Raw genomic sequence first — 20,684 nt, forward strand, 5'->3', positions numbered from 1 at the left:
GTGAGCCATGGGGAAACCGAGGCACGAGGGGGAGCAGAGAAGCGACCCGGCAGAGGCAGAACAGGGCCCCACCCGTGCCACAGTGCCAGCAGCCATCCGCCTTCTCGTGCCCTTGCACCAGCTGCTGACACGACGAGGAGTCTCGGCAGCGGGTGGAGGGGGAGAACAAAACTTTTTGCATCTTTGGGAGACGGGGCTCGGGATGAACCGCCCGAACTGCTGCCAAATACAACCAATTTGTCTGAGGTTTTAAGGGCTGGGGGAAGGGGAGGATGGAGGAGGCCTGGACTATCTTTCGGGGTTGCCATGGCTGCAAGGTCATCCTTCCAGACTTGGCTCTACCAGCAGAGTTCAGACGGGTCAGCGTGTGACCGGCTCAAACCCCGAGGTTAAAAGTTCAAGCAGTGACGGAAAAACCAATATGTCCACGCAGAGTATGCCGTACAATTTATTTCAATTTACATCAAGCCATGCATATAAAATTTAGATAAATTCTATTCAGATCTGATGTTGCCTGACACACAATGTATGCAAACAGATGTCTTTGGGGCTTTCACTCAGCTTTAGGGAGGAGACAGGGTGCTAAGTTAATATATATTAATAACAAATATAAATGGGGGGGCTTTTTATTGCGTTACAGAAAAGCTGGACAGAGATTTTAGGTTTAAAAACGCCTGATTCCCTTCTCCTGGTTTTAATTTTTTTCCTCCGTTTGTAATTTCCCAAGCTCTCCCGATCCACACGGTGTCATATTAAGAAAGATAATGAGTATTTACAACTGCAGCCCTGGTTGTCACTGCAGTTATAGCCTCTATTTATATCCCGTGCCACTTTCTCTGGATTCCCAGTGACTGATGGTTTTGATTTATATTTGAACGCGGTCCCCCCTCTCTCTCGCCTCTCCTTGAGCTCCCACCTTCGGAGCAAAGCGAGGCGGCTGCGGCTCGGCACCACGGCCACGAGATGGCTCCTGGAGCCCTTCTCCAGCCGCCAGCGCGGGGGGCTGCGCGGAGTCCAGCGAGGCACCGGGCTGCACCGAGACCCCAAGGGGCCCGAGCTGCGGCGGCCACAGCGCGGCACCGGCGGAGGAAGAGCCCCCGCTTCGGCCAGCGGCGAGCGCTCCCTAAACCTGCCCGCAAAGCTCCCCAAAACCGCCCTTCGCTGCTTTCGTTTAAGGAGTAATATGGGGGGGAAAGAAGAGAAGGGTGGGCCAGAATAAAAAAATACATAGTATGTGAAACGCCAGGGAAACAAGGTCCTCCCGTCTGCCCCCAGGGCCAGCTCACCTGCGTGGGGCTCCGGGGGAAGGCTGGCGAGCAGCAGCGGGAGGGAGCGAGGCACAGGACTGCGAGGCACCCGTTTTCCCCAGGGAGCTGCCTGCGGCCCCCCGGGCACGCGGATTTCGGACCCCGGCGTTGATCCAGTCCCCTGCAGGGCCGGGTCCCACCGTGCCTCTTCTGCGGGCGGCCGGAGCTTCGCCCTCGTGGGGACCTGCAGGATTAGGCTGAAATAATAAAATCTGAGCGTTCCGGAAATACACTGCAAGCTTTTAGGGAAAATTAGCCAGATTGTTTCTAGAACTCGTTTAATGTGAAACAGTCACACTTTAAGGGGTGCTCGAATAGTCGACAGTAATGAGAAGCTGCTGCACTTCGGACGAATGAAGTCTGCAGTTATTCTCCAAAGGGCACTCGGCCGCACTAAGCACGTACACACTCCTGTATCTGGAAGCACCTTTCAGCTTCCCAAGATTCTCTATTTTATAATAAAATAAAATAGACTTATATCAAGTTCCGTTATTGTAGCAGATAACCAGAAAACTGTGAAGCTCATTTTGGTAAGGCAGCAATTAATAAAATCAACTTGCTTGAAAAAGTTTTTTTTTTTCATTTAATCCAATCTCTTTTTAACCTGCTTTCAGTGGTTTAAAAAAAAAAAAAACGCTCTCAGGTGATCAATAATTTTCTAATAGTCACCTTTTACCTCCCTCAGCTTTTCTTCCTCCAGAAAATAATGAAAAAAATCATTTACAAATTCTTTAGTTAGCCCCATAAATTTGAACAAACGTACAGTCAGTTTTCTGTTAAAGCTAGACGGCCAGAATTTCATACATCAGAATATAAATCCAATTCTCTTTACCTGCCAGAATTTCCTCAGAGAGCAATTTCAAGGTCACAAAGAATGGGCCAAATCCTGAAGTCTTTATTCAGTTTTATTTAGTAATTATTCTGACTTCACTGAGAATTTTGCCCGTGACCCTCAGTCCATACAAGTAATGCCTAAGTAATGGTTTAATAAAGACCTTGGCGCATTAAGGTAAGAATATTAGGTCAAATGGCAATCATCCGTCCAAGAGCACAAGTGTATGTTTGTGTTACAAATATATGTATGAAACCTTCCACATGTTCAGAGCAGTTGCTTATTCCAGGACAGGAAATTAATGATCTACCCACTTTTCAATGACTAAAAACGAGGGAATAAAACCATTTCAGAAGCCCTCAATTTCTCGATATGTACAAAGTGCCTTATTTTCATCATCCCTGTCAGTTATGACAAGTGCCGAGTGGACAAATACCAGCTTGAATTCTGGCCATTCATTTCTATCCATGATGATTTGAGCAGGGGCTCAACTGCCTAAAATATATATGAGTTCTGTTTTTTCTACAGTAGGAACAATAAACTATAAAAACAAGACAGGAAGATTTCAAGATGCTTTGCAATGGTTATAGCTACTGCATTTCAGGCTCCAGTTCTGCAAAATGGACATTTCCACCTTTAGAGAGGGGGAGGAAAAAAAAAAAAAAAAAGGCAGCATTCGGCCTCTCAGCCCACCTCTCCCAGGATGTGCCGCTCACTTGCTGGAAGCCAAGTTGCAAGAAATAAGATTTACTGCAGCAAGAAGGTTTTACTGTATTTGTAGTGACTGTTTCTTTTATATCAGTTCCAGACTGCAGCTCACAGCATCCCTTGAAGAACAGATGTCCCAGAGAAGTGCAACCATTCATCCTAACAACAGTTTGGGGGGTCAGTCCCATAGGAGCCAGCAGCCGAGAGGGCTCTACAATTGGCATGAGAAATCTACTTTTCTGATGAGCCGGAGAATAATATAAAAATGGAGCATTGCTGTGAGCAAAAGACGCTAATTTGCTACACTACTGTATGTGGCTGGGGAGAGGCGGCAGGGGGGAAAGGGAGGTGGGAGAAAGAAGAGCGGGGATGGAGGAATAAAATTCCACAGTTACAGAATCAGTGTTCAGAACCTGCTCCCAGTTCTTCATCAGCATGAAAAATTACAACTGTAACCAGATTTTTCTCTGTCACCGGCGTAAATGTGCGATTACAGCTGTTCATATTTTCACTCTAATGAAGGGTTGCACATTTAAATGGTAAGATTTATTATATATTGTATACTGCCTATGTACATGCAAAACTGTTAACCGATGCCTAAAATGCTGCTTGTTTATTCTGGCATCAATTATCATTTTTCTCAATTTTTAAATAATAAAAAAGCCCATTTCAGCACAGACGGGTTTCTGTTTCTCCTGAAGAAGTAAACAAAACCACCAAATACAAAGGTGGGGGGGTCGCAGAGGAAGACGCAACGATGCGGGCTGCAGGATGAAACGAGGGAGAGAAGCCCCAGCAGAGAGCAGGACCCGTCCTCATCCCGGCGGGAGCAAGGCGCCGCTCGCCCGAGCTCGCCTCGGTTTTGCAGAGAGCCGGTACGAGGCCGGGTTCATAAACAGGTGAAATGATGGAGCTTATTGCAACGAACATCAGCACTGAAACTAAATAACTGTGTTGCCATCTCAGTCCCGCTGAAAGACGGATGGTAAACTTGACCTGCCGCTGGTACTATCCGAGTGCCATTTTTTATCGCCCTTGGCCGCCCCCCCCGGCTGGGCGCGCTGCGTAAATGCCTGTGCGTGGTCAGGTCAGGCCCGGGCCCGGGTGAAACTCCGTTCACATTTGCATACAGGCGGGCGCTCACAATGAGGGCCCATCTGTTCCCGTCACCGAGTACAAATCGAGTGTCACCCAACTCGCTGCAAACGACAGCCGCACGGCCATTAGATGGAGGAACACTTAGCTCAGGTTACGGATATGGAACTGCTGATTTGGGTTTAAATACCTGATAACTGAAGACTTTTTATTGCATGCGAACAAAGAGTGAACCTTGAACTGATCGCGAGAGCACCCTGCTCCCCCGCGCTCCCACCCTTCACCCTCTGTCAGCCACACAAAGCTGCTGCGCATTTTTCCGGGCAAGAAACGAAACCAGATTAAAATGTCGCAGAATAGAACTGGTTATACAGAGTGCACGTGGGAGATAGGCCGGGGGCAACAGGAAAAGGGAGAAAAAGCTCGGCGGTGTAAACAGAAGGGGAACTCTGAACTTTGCATGCCCTTCGCGGTCATTAATATTGCTACGGCGCTGTTCCTTGAACTTCTGGTGAGCTCTGCCAGTGTGGACACCCTTCTTTCCCCCTCCAAGTAGGTCAGCACCAAAACCCTGCGGGTTACTTCCCCGGTGAGGCGAAGCGACGTGACTTTGTGCTCAGTACAAGGCTCACGCCCCAGGATGAAGCCATCGGGGAGAACAGCAGCAAGGCTCAGCGGCCACGCGAGCAGAAGCGCGCTCACTGCCGGCATCGCCTCCCTCTCCCACAGGGGCCTCGCACCCCAGCCCTCCCGTACCCCAGCCCTCCCGTCACCAAATCTGGGGGCCCAAATCACGGTGCTGCACGGCGGCAGCCCCAGCTGTGGCCAAGGCCGTGTGGGAGCCTGGCTCCGGCCCCCCAGGGCCGACCACCTCTGTTCCACAGAGCGGGTTTGGTGGCACACTCAAACCCGTAGCCACGGTCACGTAGCGATACTGCAAGGAACAGGCCGGAGGTCCTGGCGGCCTCACCGTAACGATGAGCCCACGTCTCTACACCTACAATTAAGTGCAATTAAAAACAGCCCCTTGCAGGGCAGCCCACGCTGTTTTCCCTCACGCCCTTTTCTCCCGGGCCCAGGCACACTCGAGTGCTCCCTGCGCTACAGGCAGCCCGCTGTGCCCCCCGCCACACCGCAACAGCCACTGGCACGGACTGGGCCCATGTTTTCCGGGAAGAAAACAGACCTTTTGGAAGTATGAAGAGGAACATTTTTGTTCCACCAGAAACCTTTACGGGAAGCTGAAATCCTGCTGAATGCCCCCACCAAGGGCAGCTTTCCCCACGGTTCATGGCCTGCCGTGGCAGCTGCCTCTCTGAAAAGTTCCCGTAAACAAAGTGGGTATTTGCATATCACAGACGAGCCCCTTCTCAGGATGTCACCTATTTGCATGCAAGGTGGCTGCCTGTGGCAGCGTGCTCCAAAGGGAAGAATAAACCAACGAGGGGAAGGAAAAAAAAAACTACACAAGGTTTACCCTTCTGTTGGCTCCTAAAGAAAGAAAGCCCCATTAAAGAGCTGTCACTCTGTTTTAATTCCAGTTTTCCTACAGGGATATGATCCCATTCCCTTCCCCAAAAGATAAAGCAACTCGTCTGATAGAAATATTGGCTGCTTGGTGTGCGTGGGTGTTTTTTTCTTTTTTTTTTTTTGTTAGGAGTGAACAGGAACTGAACCTTGAACTTCATTTACCCTTTGAACTCGTTACCTTTAAACAAAATTCCCCATGCTTTCCCTCTTCAAACAAATTTCATCACAATTACAGTCCCTTCCACTTCGCTTAAAGATATATAATCATTGACTTGACCTAATTACCTGGTGCAGGCCTTTCTCTACAAGGTGAAAGCCATATTGGTGTGAACAGAAGCTGACCCCTGTATTCTTGATACCCCAATTTTATTCTAATTATTGTATAGGAGGTTTTCCATCTTCCTCTGTCCTCCTGTTCCCTCCCCCCGGTTGCTATTTTGTTGCAGGCGCGTTCAGTGATGCCCTTTGGGTCGCGAGCTGCCTGGAGACAGGCTGCGAAATACATCTCGTGTGAAAAGCACGAGGCTTTTCCAGCTCCCTGCCTCACCAGGGAGCCAGGCGGCTCGGCCCTGCACGGGAAGGGCAAGCACCCCGCGACGGAAGCGCGCGGAGCAGCTCCACTCACCCACACCAGCACAGCCCAGGGCAGCCTCGAACCCCCCGCTCAGAGGAGGCCTCGCGCTGCGGCCCCCCGGGGTCTCTGAGCCCCTCACGCGGGGATTAAAAGCGCTACAAGGGCAGGGAACCCGAGGCAGAGCCCGGCGCCGCTTCCTGCAGCCCCACAGGCAGGAGCTGGAGAGCTGGGTGCTGCCAGCGCCAAGCAAGGAGCACCCAGCCGCCGAGAACGGCCGTTTCCAGCTAAATGATAGCTCCTCACCCTCATCTGGTGGATGTGCCGGAGTCAAATCACCTCACACTCCTCTAACGTCTTCCCCCTCGTCCTTTACCTTGCCTGCTTGCCTATCAAACCGTGAGCTCTTCAAAGCTGTGATCTGCTGCAAAAGAGCTTTGATGCTGCGGTAGCACCACAAAGTGTCACTCTCATAATTAAGTTATCTTCCGGAAGACTAGGACAAGTCCGTCGTGCCTTCTTGTATAAGGCTGAGGTTTACTGTGGTTCCCCACCTTCTCTGAAGACACTTTCTTCTTTTTTTCCATTAAAAATAAAATTCAGCTGCAATGAGAGGATGGAATTTCCCATAACCGTCACTAGCCTACTGATTTCTCATAGCATTCGGAGACAGAGAAAGGCTTAAATTACCTCTGCAATTCAAGATATTTTCTCTTATTCTTTAAAACCTATGAGAAAAATCTAACAAAATCAGCTCCAACATTAGTAAAGAGTCGCAGCAATTGACAAGCAGGGTCACTGAGAAATGGCACCTCCCTAACCTTCGCATTTATCTTGGGTAATTGAAAAATAATTAGCGATTGCAAGAGGGTTCAATACCTAAGAGTAAACAAAGGGAAAAGGGTTACTCGAAGTCACGGTCCCATGGCCTGGGGCAGAGCATTTTCTCATCCACAAGGTGAGCATCCCCCCCGTGAAATATTAACCACGGACTGGACAGGAAGCAGCGGGGAGGGCAGGTGCGTAAGGTCAACCGGAGCTGCTCTTTGCATTCAAATCCCTTCCTGCTCTCTCCAGTTTTATCAGCATCACAACAAAAGAAGAAGCAGAGACAGAAAGAGCCAACGCCGAATTGCACAGATAGGTGGTGCGCAAACCTCGGTTCTGTGTCAAAGAGGTAGTGCATCCATTTGTTATGGTCTCTTGGCGAGAAAGGCCATGCTCAGATGCCCTGGAGCTCCACTGTAATAAATAGACACTGAAGATTAAAGGAGCAAATCCTACCACCTGCCCCAAGCCTGAACCCACAGATTTAGCATACTGGGGTACCCAAGAGGGATGGAGGCTTTGTAGACAACAGAGCTATAGCCATTTTATGGCAGTTTCTGCAACCTCGGGGCTTGTGCGCGTGCCCCTCGCGCAGGCAGCTCAGCTCCCCCGCTGACCGGTGAGCTCGGGGGGCGGACGGGAAGTCCCGGGGGGGCAGCGCGCTGCTCGTCCGTCCCAGCACTACTCCAGCCACCACGGGATCAAACGGAGGAACCAAAACCCAAAGTCACCACGCTCCGCACTATTGTCCTTCTTCTCCCAGAGTTCTTTGATCCGCAGCAAGTTTGCATATCAAAGAAAAGAAGCAAAGGAGAATATTCAAATCCGGATGCTGTCTGGCCCTGTTTTCCCTTGGTAGGGCTGGTTAGTTTTCAATTGCAAAAGTTTGTGTGTTTTTCAAGTGTCTTGCTTTGCTTTTCTCTTGTTGTTTTCTTTTATTATTATTATTGAGTGGCTTTGAAAGACCTTGAATACAAAATTGAAGCGTTTCTGATCCCCTTATTCAAATTGCATTTGAAAAGAAAAGTTTGTTGTTCTGTTTCAATGCAACTTCTCCTAGATCGGTGGGGGTACAAAATTTTTCCTTGATTCAAAACTCGATGTATTTTTCCACAAAAGATAATTGATGTAGCTGGTCGAGCAGAGCTAGCAGATCCAGGACGGCACTCAAAGCAGACGTAGAATTTCCACTTACAGATGAAAATAAAGCAACTTTAAATCAACCTTGACAGACAGCAAACTGGAAACCCATCTTAAGAGGAGTGTCACCACCCTGATGTTTGCTAGATGACAAATGTAGCTAGGTGTTGGCAGCCAAGAATTCTCGCCCACTCAGGCGATGCCATCACAACTCGGGGAGCAGAAGTCATGCACGGCTCCTACAGGGACTACTCAGGTAACCATGGGCTTCCTAGACTAGCGCTAGGACACAGGTGCAAGCACTGAAGGGGACAGACGGATGTAGTCCATTTACGTGAAGTCTTAGAGGAATTACAATAATAAAGTTCCCAAACGTTACAAGCGACTCCTTCTAATCATAGCAGAGATCTAAGAAATATGGAGAGGGCAATAATCAAAGGAAGCACCAAAGTTTAAAAACACAATACCAAGGTGAAATTGAAAAATGCTCTGGCAAATCTAATGTCACGCTCATAAAATAACGGAACAGATGAAAAAACAAAAAGGGAGTAAATTACTTTATGAGCACCTAGGAAATAATTGCTTTCTTAGCAACAAGCAACCTTTGGGTTTGCAAAGAGCGAATGACCTTAGGCACATATGGTCAGCCTTTCTGATCAGGCAACAAAATTAGCAGATGAAGGGTAATGTGGAAGATGCAATATATCTAGAGACTTTACTGAGCGTTTGATGTGGTGCCACAGCAAATCTCACTGAAAAAATTAATTTACCTCAGCTTGGATAGAAGCAATCGTCACAGACTGAAAATTGGCCCAAGGGCCACAGACAAAAGCTGGTGATAAATGGCTTTCTGTCATGTGGGGGAGAAGCGTCTGCGTTGGGGTACTGCAGGGTATTAGTCCCCATTTTATCTAAGGCAAGTAAACAGTCCATTAATTCAATGAGCAGGAAGACACTAAATTAGGTGGTAATGCAAATATCAAGTGAAAGCAGAGGAAATAATAGTAGGGGACACAGAGAGGTTAGGAATATGGAGAGAATAATGAAATGAGATTCAACCCACTAAAGAATAAACTAGGGTAACAAAAAAAGTAATTCGGAGCACATTCAGCACCAGGGAATGCTATGAGGCAAACAGGAATAAACAGAAATTTCCAATGTAATTGACGATCTCAAAAACAAATTGGGCAGGGCCACTTAAAAAGTAGCAGCATATTGTGGGTCACTGAGAGCCAAGCTGCTCCATCAGAAGCCCTGGTCTGTTCAGGTGAATGTTACCTGGTAAACGTGCCACGGTGCACAGGGGTGAGGGACCTCTGCCACCAAGTGAGAGGAGTGGAGTCAGGATAACAGTGGGCTTCTTCCAGCAACGAGGCAACATCAGCGCAGGCTAAATCCCAGCACTGGATCCGCCCTGGTATCTTGGCAACTCACACCTAGCACTCACACTGAGCGCACAAACAGCGGGTGCAAGAACAGGATGCAAAACGTCCCTCCAAGGTCACGGGCATGAGATGTCTGCACTCATCCTCTAGTCCACGGCTCCCTGGAATAATTAGGTTTGTTCTGAAGCACAACGATAACTAAATCACTTCTCTAAGTGTTTTACCACTGAGGATGCCTCAGCTCCCGTCCATGCGTCCATCCCAGAGAAGGCCAGAAAACTGGTCTGAGCCAAAGTCAGCAAGTCGATACACCAGAGATAAATTACAAGTCTCAAAACTTACAAGACACCTAAATGCACACCTTTATAACATCCACTAAGTGACATGTGCAGCACTAATCTTTAAGGGTATAAATACCTATAAAGAACATCTGGAATAAAGTTTAAGGAAGCAGAAATCAGGGCAGATTTGAAAGCTTCACTGAACCAAAGGAGTCTCCTGCAGATGCCCACAGGCCACAGCCTTTGGGGGACAGCAGAGTTCTGTCTTTTTAGGTAACTAAAAGTGGGTAAAATAAAGAGACAAGTTATGGGGGGTGGACAGCACCACTCTCTATATTCAAAGATGGACACCAACCACCTGACTGCTCCAAATCTTCAAGGAAAGTTCACCCCTACCACGCATGTCTTCTTCACACACCCCATGCATCAGGTGTTTATCAGGAGACGCAGAGTGCTTCCAGGATCTGGAAGGAGTTCAGAGAGTACTGGGAGCTTCCCTCCACTAAATTTTGTCCTCCCTTGGTTTTTGTGGCTTCTCTGCCCATCTGCTAGCCCCTCCTAGGCATCTCTTCTGGCAGGCCCTTGCTGCCCTCAGCGTAAGGCCGTCTCAGCACTGAATGCCTTTGCCCCAGGTACTATCCATTTAAAGTTAAAATAAACTTCCGATTCCTTCCCCCAAATTCCATTATCTTTGTAATGCTTTGATCCTCTGCAGAGCATTACCAGACCATTCACATTTACAGCAGACCAAATCTCATTACTAAATGCAAAATGTCTCTTTGGCCAGAGAATCTGAGCAAGGTGTTTGAGGCTCCTAAAAATTAAGGTGCTATCCCCACCTACACCACAGGCTCTTTACCCCACCTGGGTCAAGTTGCTTGCACTCCACACCAGCCCTAGCACAGTGGGAATTACTTCTTCTACTCCAATGACTGACCCTTACTGTAAAAGTAGTCTAATGCTCTCCTTCCCCTAGTCCTTGATTTGTCTAGCAAGCTCTTGGGGTTTGTGCAGGCAAGGAAGTCGAGGCTTCTTTCTCCAAAGGCTACCCAAGTGCCGGAGGCACCTCTGCACTGCTCTGCTGCTAGGAAGGTGCCACTGTGAGGGTAACTCGGTTAAAAACCACAGCCGCAGACGCACAGCCCTGGGTGATGGGATGTTTGAAGGAATTGATCTATCTGCCAGAGTGTTTGTTCAAGCACAGAGTGAGGGTGGATAGAGGAACAGCAGCAATTCACCAATTTCAAACAGCAGCTCCCACTTCAACCTATGAGTGCAGGGAAAAAAAATAGTGGTGAAGCTTTGTAACCAAATAAAGAGAGCTGTGAGCTCAATAACAGGCATTATCCTATGGCAAAGATTTTGTTATTGTTGAGTACTGATTCCTTTATCTCTTGGAGACAATCAACCTTCAGCCAGAGGAGTCTAACCTTAAAACCCCATAACTCAATTTTACATAGTGTTAAAGTTTGGGGGGATATTTGTCAGTGCTGGAGCTGATACAATCAGTCTGGAGGACCCTAGAACAAAGAGCAGTGGGTGAAGAGCGTGTCACCTCGGCACACATTCGTTTCCTTGATGAACAAGGAGCTATTAGTTGGCAAGAAAGCATTATCAGGGTGAAGGATGATGCCGATTGTTTCGGCTGCTCTTCCTGTGACACTGGATTAGAACGCGAAGTCCCAGTGGTTGCTCAATGCCCCACTGGCTGTGCCCCCACCGCACGCAGGTACGTGCCCACACACTCGCAGCTACCCTGCAGCACGGACCAAAAATCAATTTGGACATGCAATCTCTTTCAGCTGCCACATCTCTCAGAGGGTTAAACAATAAAAGTTTAACTTGTTTTAAGAAGTACTTCATCACTGTAAGCCTTAAACAAAGCTACTCTTTAAAATACACATGTGCACATAAACACAAAAGTGCCTTCTTGCAAAACGACAATGACAGAACATCCAATGTAGGCTCTTTGCTTGTGTAACGCAACCGGCAGGTACAACCGCTCTAGGGAAAAGCCTGCTGAATAAAGTTATACTTGATTACTTACATTTAGAGGAGAAATAAAAGAAATGAAAAGTATAAAAGGCCTTTTCTTCCCTCCAGTTGTCCTTTAACACACTTCACTTCAGAATTTATTATAACCAGTGTTTAAAAATTAAATTCTTCAGGACAGTGGCTTTATTTTTGCACATAGTGATTTTCAGCACTACATAACCTGAGTAATAATTTAATGTATTCCCCGTGGCTCACATGGAAGCAAATATTTATGTACATGCCTAAGTCACGCTGAAGTCAGTAGTAGTTTAGCATGTGTTAATGTGTATATATAGCATGGGCTTTTATTGCCATCCAGACCATTTCTCTCAGCTGGGAATTTTGTATTTCAGGACTTGTTAGTGTTTTGAGATTGATCCTGCAATACATTGGCACAATCACCGTTATCCCCATGAGCAGTTCCACCCAGGTGAGCTTACAATAGTCTAAACTTGTTTGTAGGAGAAGGCTATTTTTATTCTGAACATATCTTGCTTTTACCTGCAAGGGAGAAAGGCCCCACGGGTCTGTGGGCACAGGTACCAGGAATGTGAGGAAAGCACTGTTTAGTTTGCACTGGTGTCCTCAACTTGTCACACAAATGTGTCCCACCATGAATGAAGGGAAGTTTACCCTGGTTTCAGAGAAGTCATCTTGTCATTGGAGTAGAGGAAGAGCCTCCTTTCTTTCCCCTGCTAATCATGTCATTATGCTTGTCCATTTTCTTATAAGTTTAAAAAAAAAAAAAAAGGATCTTTGCCAACCTCAGTACATTTCAAGTGTGTAATCTACCCTTGAGATCTCTAAATCTAACCATCTCTTACCCATGTTCCTGTTGAGGTGCTCACACAGACCCCTCCCACCAAACATTTTACCTTACTATTCGTACATTTGATGAGAGCAGGAAGTACGAGATCTGCACCCAGCGCCCCACCACGCTCAGCCCGCGGCACTGCTGCAGGAGCAAAGCACCATTTCCCAAGTCGGGCGAGGGCTCTGGCTCCCCGGGGCTGCACCTGCATGGCCACAGGGGGCAAAGAGCCACATCCTCGAGCCCCACACCTCTCCTTCCACCCTACAAGCCTCACTCCGAGCAGCGGTGCTGTGCACACCACGAGGGAGATACTCTAGCGCCTGCTGATTTAGGAAGCCGGAATGGCTTGCTTTTAGAAAGGGCAGAAGAGAAGCTCTAATGAAGTTCCACCCGACACTCTGTTAACTTGCATTTCCTGCATATCATCCCTCTACTGAGGAGAATATAGAGACACAAAGCGTTTATGCCTTAGATTTACATACTCATGAATAAAAAGGCCTTTCGGAAGCGGGTCTGTTCGTTATCCCAGCCCCCACACAACAGTAACTCGCACACCGATATTTCACACGCTGGACACGGGCAACGATCAATTCTCCGCGAGCAGGCTGCTGACGGCGGGCACATCCCCGGAGCGTGCACCCGGTAGCGCTGCGCCCGCTCCCGGGAAATCGTCCGCGGCTGAGGGCAGCTCCCGCTGCAATTAATTTTGAGCTGCGACCGTAAGCCAACACTCCCTGCTTCCACACAAGTTCTCTGCTGTTAAGCGTCTTTCTAAAAAATCCAAAGAACATCTTGTTGTTAAAGACTGTCCTCTAGGTATGGGAAGTAAATCTTTCTATCTGATCCTTCACTTATAAAACAATAAGGAAGACTTTGATCTTGCTGTTCCCTGTTGGAAAAGCATGAAGGAGTCAGGACTCTTGCTTTAGAAAATCTACATTAGTAAGTTAGTAGCATTTCACCGAAGTCTAAGCAATTTGAATTATAACTCGTCTGAGGTTCTGCAGGCTCACACTGCTGAGATTTTACATCACGTTTCACAACATTTTGTTGTTTGCTTGTTGTGGTGGTGTTTTTTGTTGTTGTTTTTCTTGGTTTTGGTTTGGTTTGGTTTTAAGAGCCCAAGCTCTTAAGGAAACGAGGAATCACTGGAGAATCTTAGCTTAAAAACCAAACATCCCAGTGGTTAGTCAAAAAACCTTTCGAAACCACAAACCAAGGCATGTAACACCCAATGGCACAGACAGAATCATGAACACATTATTTTGCATAAAAACAACCCATACTTTTAAAGCCAGCATTTGAATCTTGAGGTTGACAGTCCTCAGCTGCAAATAGCCACCAGGATACTGCATTCCATTTAGCTGGAGGAGCTTAAAGGATAGGCTGGACCAAAACATTTTGGGGCCCAAGCTGGTTTGTATCAGGATCGCTTCCACAAGCAGCGCTCACGAGGCACCAGCCAGGGCCCTCCTGAGAGAGCCAAGCTTCAGCCCAGCGCCGGGCTGAGCGTCAGCAGGACACGGCCTCCGATCCTGCCATCAGTCTGCACCGATGCCTGACGTTTCAACACTTTACAAAGAAGAACTGCTTTTATGGGGTGCAGGGGAAGATAACGGGGGAGATTAGACGAGACAGAAAAGGCACCTGCAGTCACCTGCTCTTCTGCACACCCTTAGCACAACAGCCTCTCAGACTGACTCCCGAGTGTCTCAAAGGAAAAATGACTCTGAGCTGAAAACAGGCACCCACAGAACCGCAGACTCGGTCGGGTGCCCTCAGGATCAGCATCTGTAGCCCAACGTGCCCAGCTGCTGGGCGCTGCCGCCACGAGTCAGAGAGAATTTCTACAGTGATTACTTGTACTACAATTTTCTGCAGCTGTAAAATCCCAAATGAGAACACGAAGCCACTTTGGGTTGGGGTTTGGTTTGTTTTAAATGAAAGCTGAAAAGCTCGGTGGCATTACTCTTCCCACTGCTTGTTTGCTACAAAGGTCTGGGCTCCCCTATGCGACATACACATCTATTTCTGGCAGCCTGCAAGCAATCCACCCTCCTCCCCTCCACTCCAAACGAATAAAACTTAATATAAAGGTGAACTGAGTTGCTCCGCATAAACTATAGCCAAACCTTTTGACCAGACCGAGTACCGTTCCAGGAACTTATTTGTACAGTGCCAGAGACATTATCACACTGGGCTTGGAAGTGCTAATGTTATGGTGCATTTCCATTCAGAAAATGGTAACTCAAAGAACATGACCCCTGCAGCTTTAAGGAGGTCTGACTTCTTTACAGTATAAGTACATAAATATAATAGGTTTTTTTTTAAGCATTTCTTCTTCTATGGGTTTTGGCCTTTCCTCATCCCCTTGGCAGCACTCGCGTCGGGTGGCTGAGACCTGCAGCAGCTGCGGTCAGGCACCAGGCGTCCTGCGGCACACGGGGGGGGTTCTGCGTCCTCCCCCTCGCTCCCGCGGCCGCGCCGGGGGTCGGGAAGGAAGCGGCCGGGGGGCGCCTCCAGCTGCCACCGCCCGCGTCCAGCCCATCCCCGGGCCGTTTCCCGGGCCGTTTCCTAAGGCTCGGCAGCACATCAGCAGCGAGCTGACAGCAGCGCGGCCAAGAGCAGCGAAGGACACGGCAGGCCGGCGGCGAGACGCGGGCAACCGCCGTGACGGCCCCCGAGGGGGGACAGGCGAAGCTCCCCGCCCCGCCCGGGGCCGCTCCGCCGCCCGCGCCGCGCCCCGCCCGCGCCACGCGGGGGGCGCCGCCCCGAGCCCCGAGCGGGGCCCCTCCCGAGCCCCGCAGCCCCTCGGGGCCGGGGCCGCGGGCAGCGGAGCGCGGCTGGCCCCGCACGGCCCCGCACGGCCCCGCACGGCCCCGCACGGCCCCGCGCCCCCCAGGGCCGGATCTCGCCTCCGCGTTTTGTCCCTTCCCGACCCAGCTGCGGGCATCAAAACCAAAGGAGAGCAAACGCGGCCGCTCCGGGGGGCGGGCGGGCCTCAGAGGTCAGTTCGGGATGTGCCACCTCTTCGCAGCCTCTGCCCCCGCTTTTGGCTTCGTGTCTCATTTTCCCTTGCTCCTCTTTCCCCCACGCCGCTGGGGCGCAGTGAAGTACCATCTTGTCTGCCACCCACCGCAGCTTTCAAGATAAAAGCCACTTTTAGCAAATTTTTATAAAGCAAAAGGATTTTTTGCCAAAGGAATTGATTTTAAGACACTCAGTACTAAAAAAGAAAAAAAAAAGGAATGATCTGCATGTTAACGTATACCTGTTTTACAAAATAAAACACTTCTGGTGATGTGGCACCAGCAGAACAGCCGACAGACAGGCGGGGGCAGAGGCCGCAGCAGCCCTCACCCCTCAGCTCCCTGTGACCTTGCTGTGGTGACACCGGGCGCATCCCTCGGCTCCTGCCTCAGTGTGCCTCCAGTAAGGCATCAGGGGCTTTGCGATGGTAGACGCCCTGCTAGAGAGCCATGAAAAAGACAGAAAACTGAGGAAGCAGTATCTCAAAGTGCTCAATATTGAAGATGTGCAGCTCCTACCCCAAGGAAGCTGTGGTACCTTACACCTCAGTAAAATGGAATCAGTGAACACCGGCAGACAGATCTACCAGATTAAGAGAGAAAATATTTTGAAAAGTCTCCACGTGGTCTGAGCAGGGTACATTACATGGGAGGCGTCTCATCAGAAATACTTATCATTATAACAGCACTCTGCACTTCTACAGAGCTCCACAGCCTCCCAGCACTGTACAAACATTAGCTTCTTAATCACTCATTAGGGACAATCCTATAGAGCAGGGCCATGCCTCATTGAGTAAAGTCATCCCCAACTCACACAGCCCCTCTTGCTCCCTCCAGAGACAACTTTAAAGGCTCTCTCAGATTCCCATCACAAGTTCAGAGGAAGAACGGAAAAGTCTCTTCAAAATGAAAGTGAACAGTGGTGGCATTCCCCTGCCCCCACACTCCCCCGTTTTTCCTGGTAAGGAGAGGCAGAAGTGAGCATCATCCCAGCCAGAGATCTGCTTCCATCAAAGCCTTGAATCGATAAAGTTTGGGAATTTGGGAAGGCAAGAGACAGCAGCCTTTGACAGGACACACACCTGAGAACATAACCTCTTGTTGCAGAACAGAGTTAAGAAGGGATGGAAAAAAGCCGCAGGAATTGTAATTTTGTTCCTACAGGGCCAATTTATTCTTCTGGCCATAGCTAGATTACCTGTTCTACCTGAGAAGCAGCAGCTCTCGGTCACTTACGTGTGTGACAGCAGCACCCCAGGGAGCCACGGTGGCCTGGGCTCACTACTAGCACAGTCAGAGCGCCTGCTCCAAGGACCTTGCTGGCTGAACAGAAATAGAAGCGTGGCAGCAAGGAGGGGCACAGTAAAGGTGAAGGCAACCCAATGCAGGGAAGCCAACACAAACTGCAGAGAGGAAAAATCAGTTCACGCAATCCTAAAACATTCTGATTTTCCCACAAGGGATGTTCCGATTCAGAAATGAAAGCTGTTTGATACACCCTTTAGCTTAAACCACCTTCTCGGAAGTAACGATTTAAATCCTCATGAGACTGACTTCATATTCATTAAAAAAAAATCGTTGTGCCTTCTTTACAGTTCTCCAGCAGACAGGCTGCACATCTCACTGAGAGCCCACCGAGATAAATGTTACAGGGACTGGCGTGCCCAAGTCGCAGGGCGTGGGGGTCCAGACCCAAACGAGGGCAATTTTAAGTTTCCTGACAATTTTAAGTTTTCCCAGGGCAGCCCAGCTCTCAGAAGATGTCACAACTCCACACCTTTTTTCATGCTGCAGTTACTTGCTAACTATCAGACCAACCTTGTCTCTAATCAGTCTAAATGAATCAGTACATATGGCAAATATACCTTGCGCTTTGCACTGCACAAGGAAGCTTTGGTGCCCATCAGCCCTCGTGGCCTCATCCCAAATAAATCCTTATTGCTCTGTGTTCTTGACTAATAACTAACAATTCACTAACAAAAGTAGGAGTAGACATGAAAGAGTACATTGAGCAGGAAAAGGTGGCAAAGAGCAGGGACAGAAGCAGAGAAACTGAAAGAGAAAGGATGAGGAGAGAGGAGTAAGAAAGCATTGTGGAAAGTACAAGGGAAGTGGAAGAGAAGGAAGAAATAAGATCTGTGGTAACGGGGAGATTGAGAATCCAAATTTTGAGACCAAAACAGTCAATCCTTCAGTAGGGACCAAAGATAACCCCTGAGAAGATCAGAACCATCTCAGCTCTGTAGGCTTCAGTTTCAATAGCACATCACAAATTCATCACTCCTAAACCACCACTCGCAAGCAGAAGCGAACATCACAGCACCTCTTTGCCCAGAAAAGCTCCCCTCTGTCTGGCATTTAATGCTTTGGAAAACACCCTTGGCCTCAGCATGCCAGCTCATGTCCACCTCTCACCTGGAAGTGATTCTACACCCTTGGGAAGAGGGAGCCCCAGTTCCCAAGCTCTAGAAAGTCCCAAAAAAAGGCTCTCCCAGCCAAGACAATTTAAAGGGGTCTAATCTTCGAAAGGTGGAGTGAGATAAGGTATGAGAAGACATAACCCCTGTGAAGTGTGAGGTTGAGCATCCAAGAAGAAATGGACCCAGAAGTCGCAAGTTAACTTTGGGAAATGCTAGCCACTTGTCAAATTCTGCTCTTTCCCATCACTGTTGTTTACCCAAAAGAGAACAACCAATTCCAGTTTGCACCATGCATTTATCTTCAGCAATACCAAAATAAATTTGGGATTGCTATAACATTTTACAGTCATTGATTATAGTCACCAGTCAACAAAAAACATCTCCAGCATTATGTGATGGATGGAACAGAACAAGTCACACTAGATTGCCCTTACCTTTCCATCTTCTTCGCACAAGGACTTCAAAAAAACATCAGTGACTTACCATCATCTAGGAAGTCTGATGGAAGTGAGACATCAGATGTCATGGAAGGGGCCAAACTCCAGCTCTGATTTTCATCAGAACTGTCTTGTCCAAAGCCAGCATCATGCTGATCCTCTCCTAGAAAGAAAAGAGCTTGATTTTAGTGAAGAGGACATTCCTAAATCCAAATTTTACTTCCTATGCTGATAAGTGTTTCTTCCTGATTCTCACTTTCCACTGAAATTCTCTACAAAACCCCAAATCACTTTTCCGGGTATAAGGCCAGATTCATCATTTAGGGACAAGCAGCGTATTCTTGCTTCAAGAACACTCACGCTGCATATGTACAGATTTCACACTTGAAGGGCATACAAGGAGGAGGCTGGAAATACTAGGCTCTGGTAGTTAGGCCCCAAGACCTGTTCAATTCTTTGCTCTTGTGCTCAGTACATGACCTCTGTGAAAAGAATCCATCTGTGAAAAGGATCCACCCGTGAAAAGGAGGATTATCCTACCAACTTCACTAGAATGAAGAATCTTATGCTGTAGGAAAAATCTTTGAGCTCCTCAAATGAAAGGGTAGTAGGGGGAAAAAAAACCTGACTCCATGTAATTACAGTAACATACAAATCAGCAATGTATCTGTGTGGAGGCAGGAGCAGTTACCTCCCCATAGTAGATGTTGCACTGCATTTTACTGTGAACAGACATTTGGCTATGGATTTGTTACCGATACTGGATGTCATGCAGAAGGCACTTAGATAACTACAGTGAAAGATGTTAACTTAAAACTTTCCTATAAGCAGAGCACATGTAGCCTATCCATAGAAGAAAATGCTACTCAGCTCAAACAAAGCAGAAGAGTTGTCTTTCAAGCTTTTGCCTTTTTCCCTGAATACACATGCCCCAGACTGCTGATAACGGAGGTAAAGACAGCTGGCTACTCATTCAACACATAACAAACAGCAAGAAAGGTGAGTTTTCAGCTGATGTTAATTGTGTTCAAACACTAAAAATTAAGTTCCAAACAAGTTTTATCTAAGCAAACAGAGGAACTGCGCCCCATAGTTTAAACCAAGCACTGATGAAAGGGTGCTGAAGGCCTGGAGCAGGAGGTTACAACACTCTCCCACCAGCAAGAAATGCAGCGGAGACCCTATGAAGTCCTCAGCTGAAGAAAGAGGTGACATTATATTTTGGATGTTTTATTTTCAACATCACAGGTTGCAGCCTTCCCTTGCTTTCTCTGAGCACGAAGCTCTGAGACCCCTACCTCTGCATTCAAGGGCTGAACTCCAGTCCTTCACCAAAATGAACAATCTGGCTGTGAAGAGCACAACGCACACAAGATTGCCTGTCCACAGAACAGTTACTTAAAAAACAAATCACCATGAGTGCCAGATATTATGATAGTCTTGCTGTTACTACAAGCTCAAAGGTCTTAAAAGTATATAGAGAGAGATTTGAAAAAAGAATTGGCTTTGTGATATTTACCAAAGGCCTGTGGGAGTCAGTGACATAACAGAGGTGCCTCTGGCAGCCTGTCCTTTAAGACACTATAACTTTCCTAACAGGGTAAGAACCTAAGATGTAGCATGTCGTTATCAAATCTTTTCCCAGGTCTATGTTTACTTGCTTCCAGCAGCCATCTCAGCATGCAGTGCAAAACATCTGATTCAGGAGAAAAAAATAAATTCAGAAAACAATTTTTCTCCTTTTGGAAGGCGCATCATTCAGCATCTGCATTACTAACCTCTCATGCCAAGGAGAAAGCTGCAGGCCCCCAGCCCAAAGGGCAAGCTTTAATTCCTGCTGCAGGATCAGAGGTAAGCGGAAGTACTGCAGAGGGTCTTCCATCCACAGACTACTTTTAGGGAAGTCATGCAGAACAAGCAAAGCACGTTCCTCTATGCTACAACAAAGTGAAATTCACACATGCACCTCCCTGAGGAAAAAACAAGTAGCTATTAAAAAGCAGAGACTCAAATCCCTTGCTCCACTGGCCAGACTCTGGCCACTGGAGCGCATCCGTGAGCGCACCACTGACTGCCTGACCTTGGAGAAGTCATTTCAGTGCTTTGCTCAGCTGTGTGTGACAAGGGGATGTTTCTTCCTTGTTTTACTGTAGCACTTTGAGATCCTCAAATAAACAGGCTCTAAAAAGCCTATATAAAAAGCTGCTACCAAACAGCAACAGCTCACTATCGTAGGAAAACAGCGATCATTCTAATGAGTAGCCTGCCTAAGC

At 47.9% G+C, this 20,684-nt stretch overlaps 1 protein-coding gene across 6 annotated transcripts in view; it reads right to left on the reverse strand.

Moving 5' to 3' along the window:
* The window catches only part of SKAP1 (src kinase associated phosphoprotein 1), a 147,528-nt gene that overhangs the window by 97,489 nt on the left and 29,355 nt on the right, over nt 1-20,684 (reverse strand). For 5 of the 6 annotated variants that reach the window (XM_048050842.2, XM_048050843.2, XM_048050840.2 and 2 more), the window contains one exon: nt 18,458-18,574. In XM_048050842.2, the coding sequence (XP_047906799.1) occupies nt 18,458-18,574 (117 nt within the window). Of the gene's footprint in view, nt 1-18,457; nt 18,575-20,189; nt 20,212-20,684 lie in introns of those variants that run through there. The other variant, XM_048050844.2, reaches the window with a different exon arrangement.

Source organism: Anser cygnoides, chromosome 22 (genome assembly GCF_040182565.1).
Source record: "Anser cygnoides isolate HZ-2024a breed goose chromosome 22, Taihu_goose_T2T_genome, whole genome shotgun sequence".
Classification (NCBI taxonomy): domain Eukaryota; kingdom Metazoa; phylum Chordata; class Aves; order Anseriformes; family Anatidae; genus Anser; species Anser cygnoides.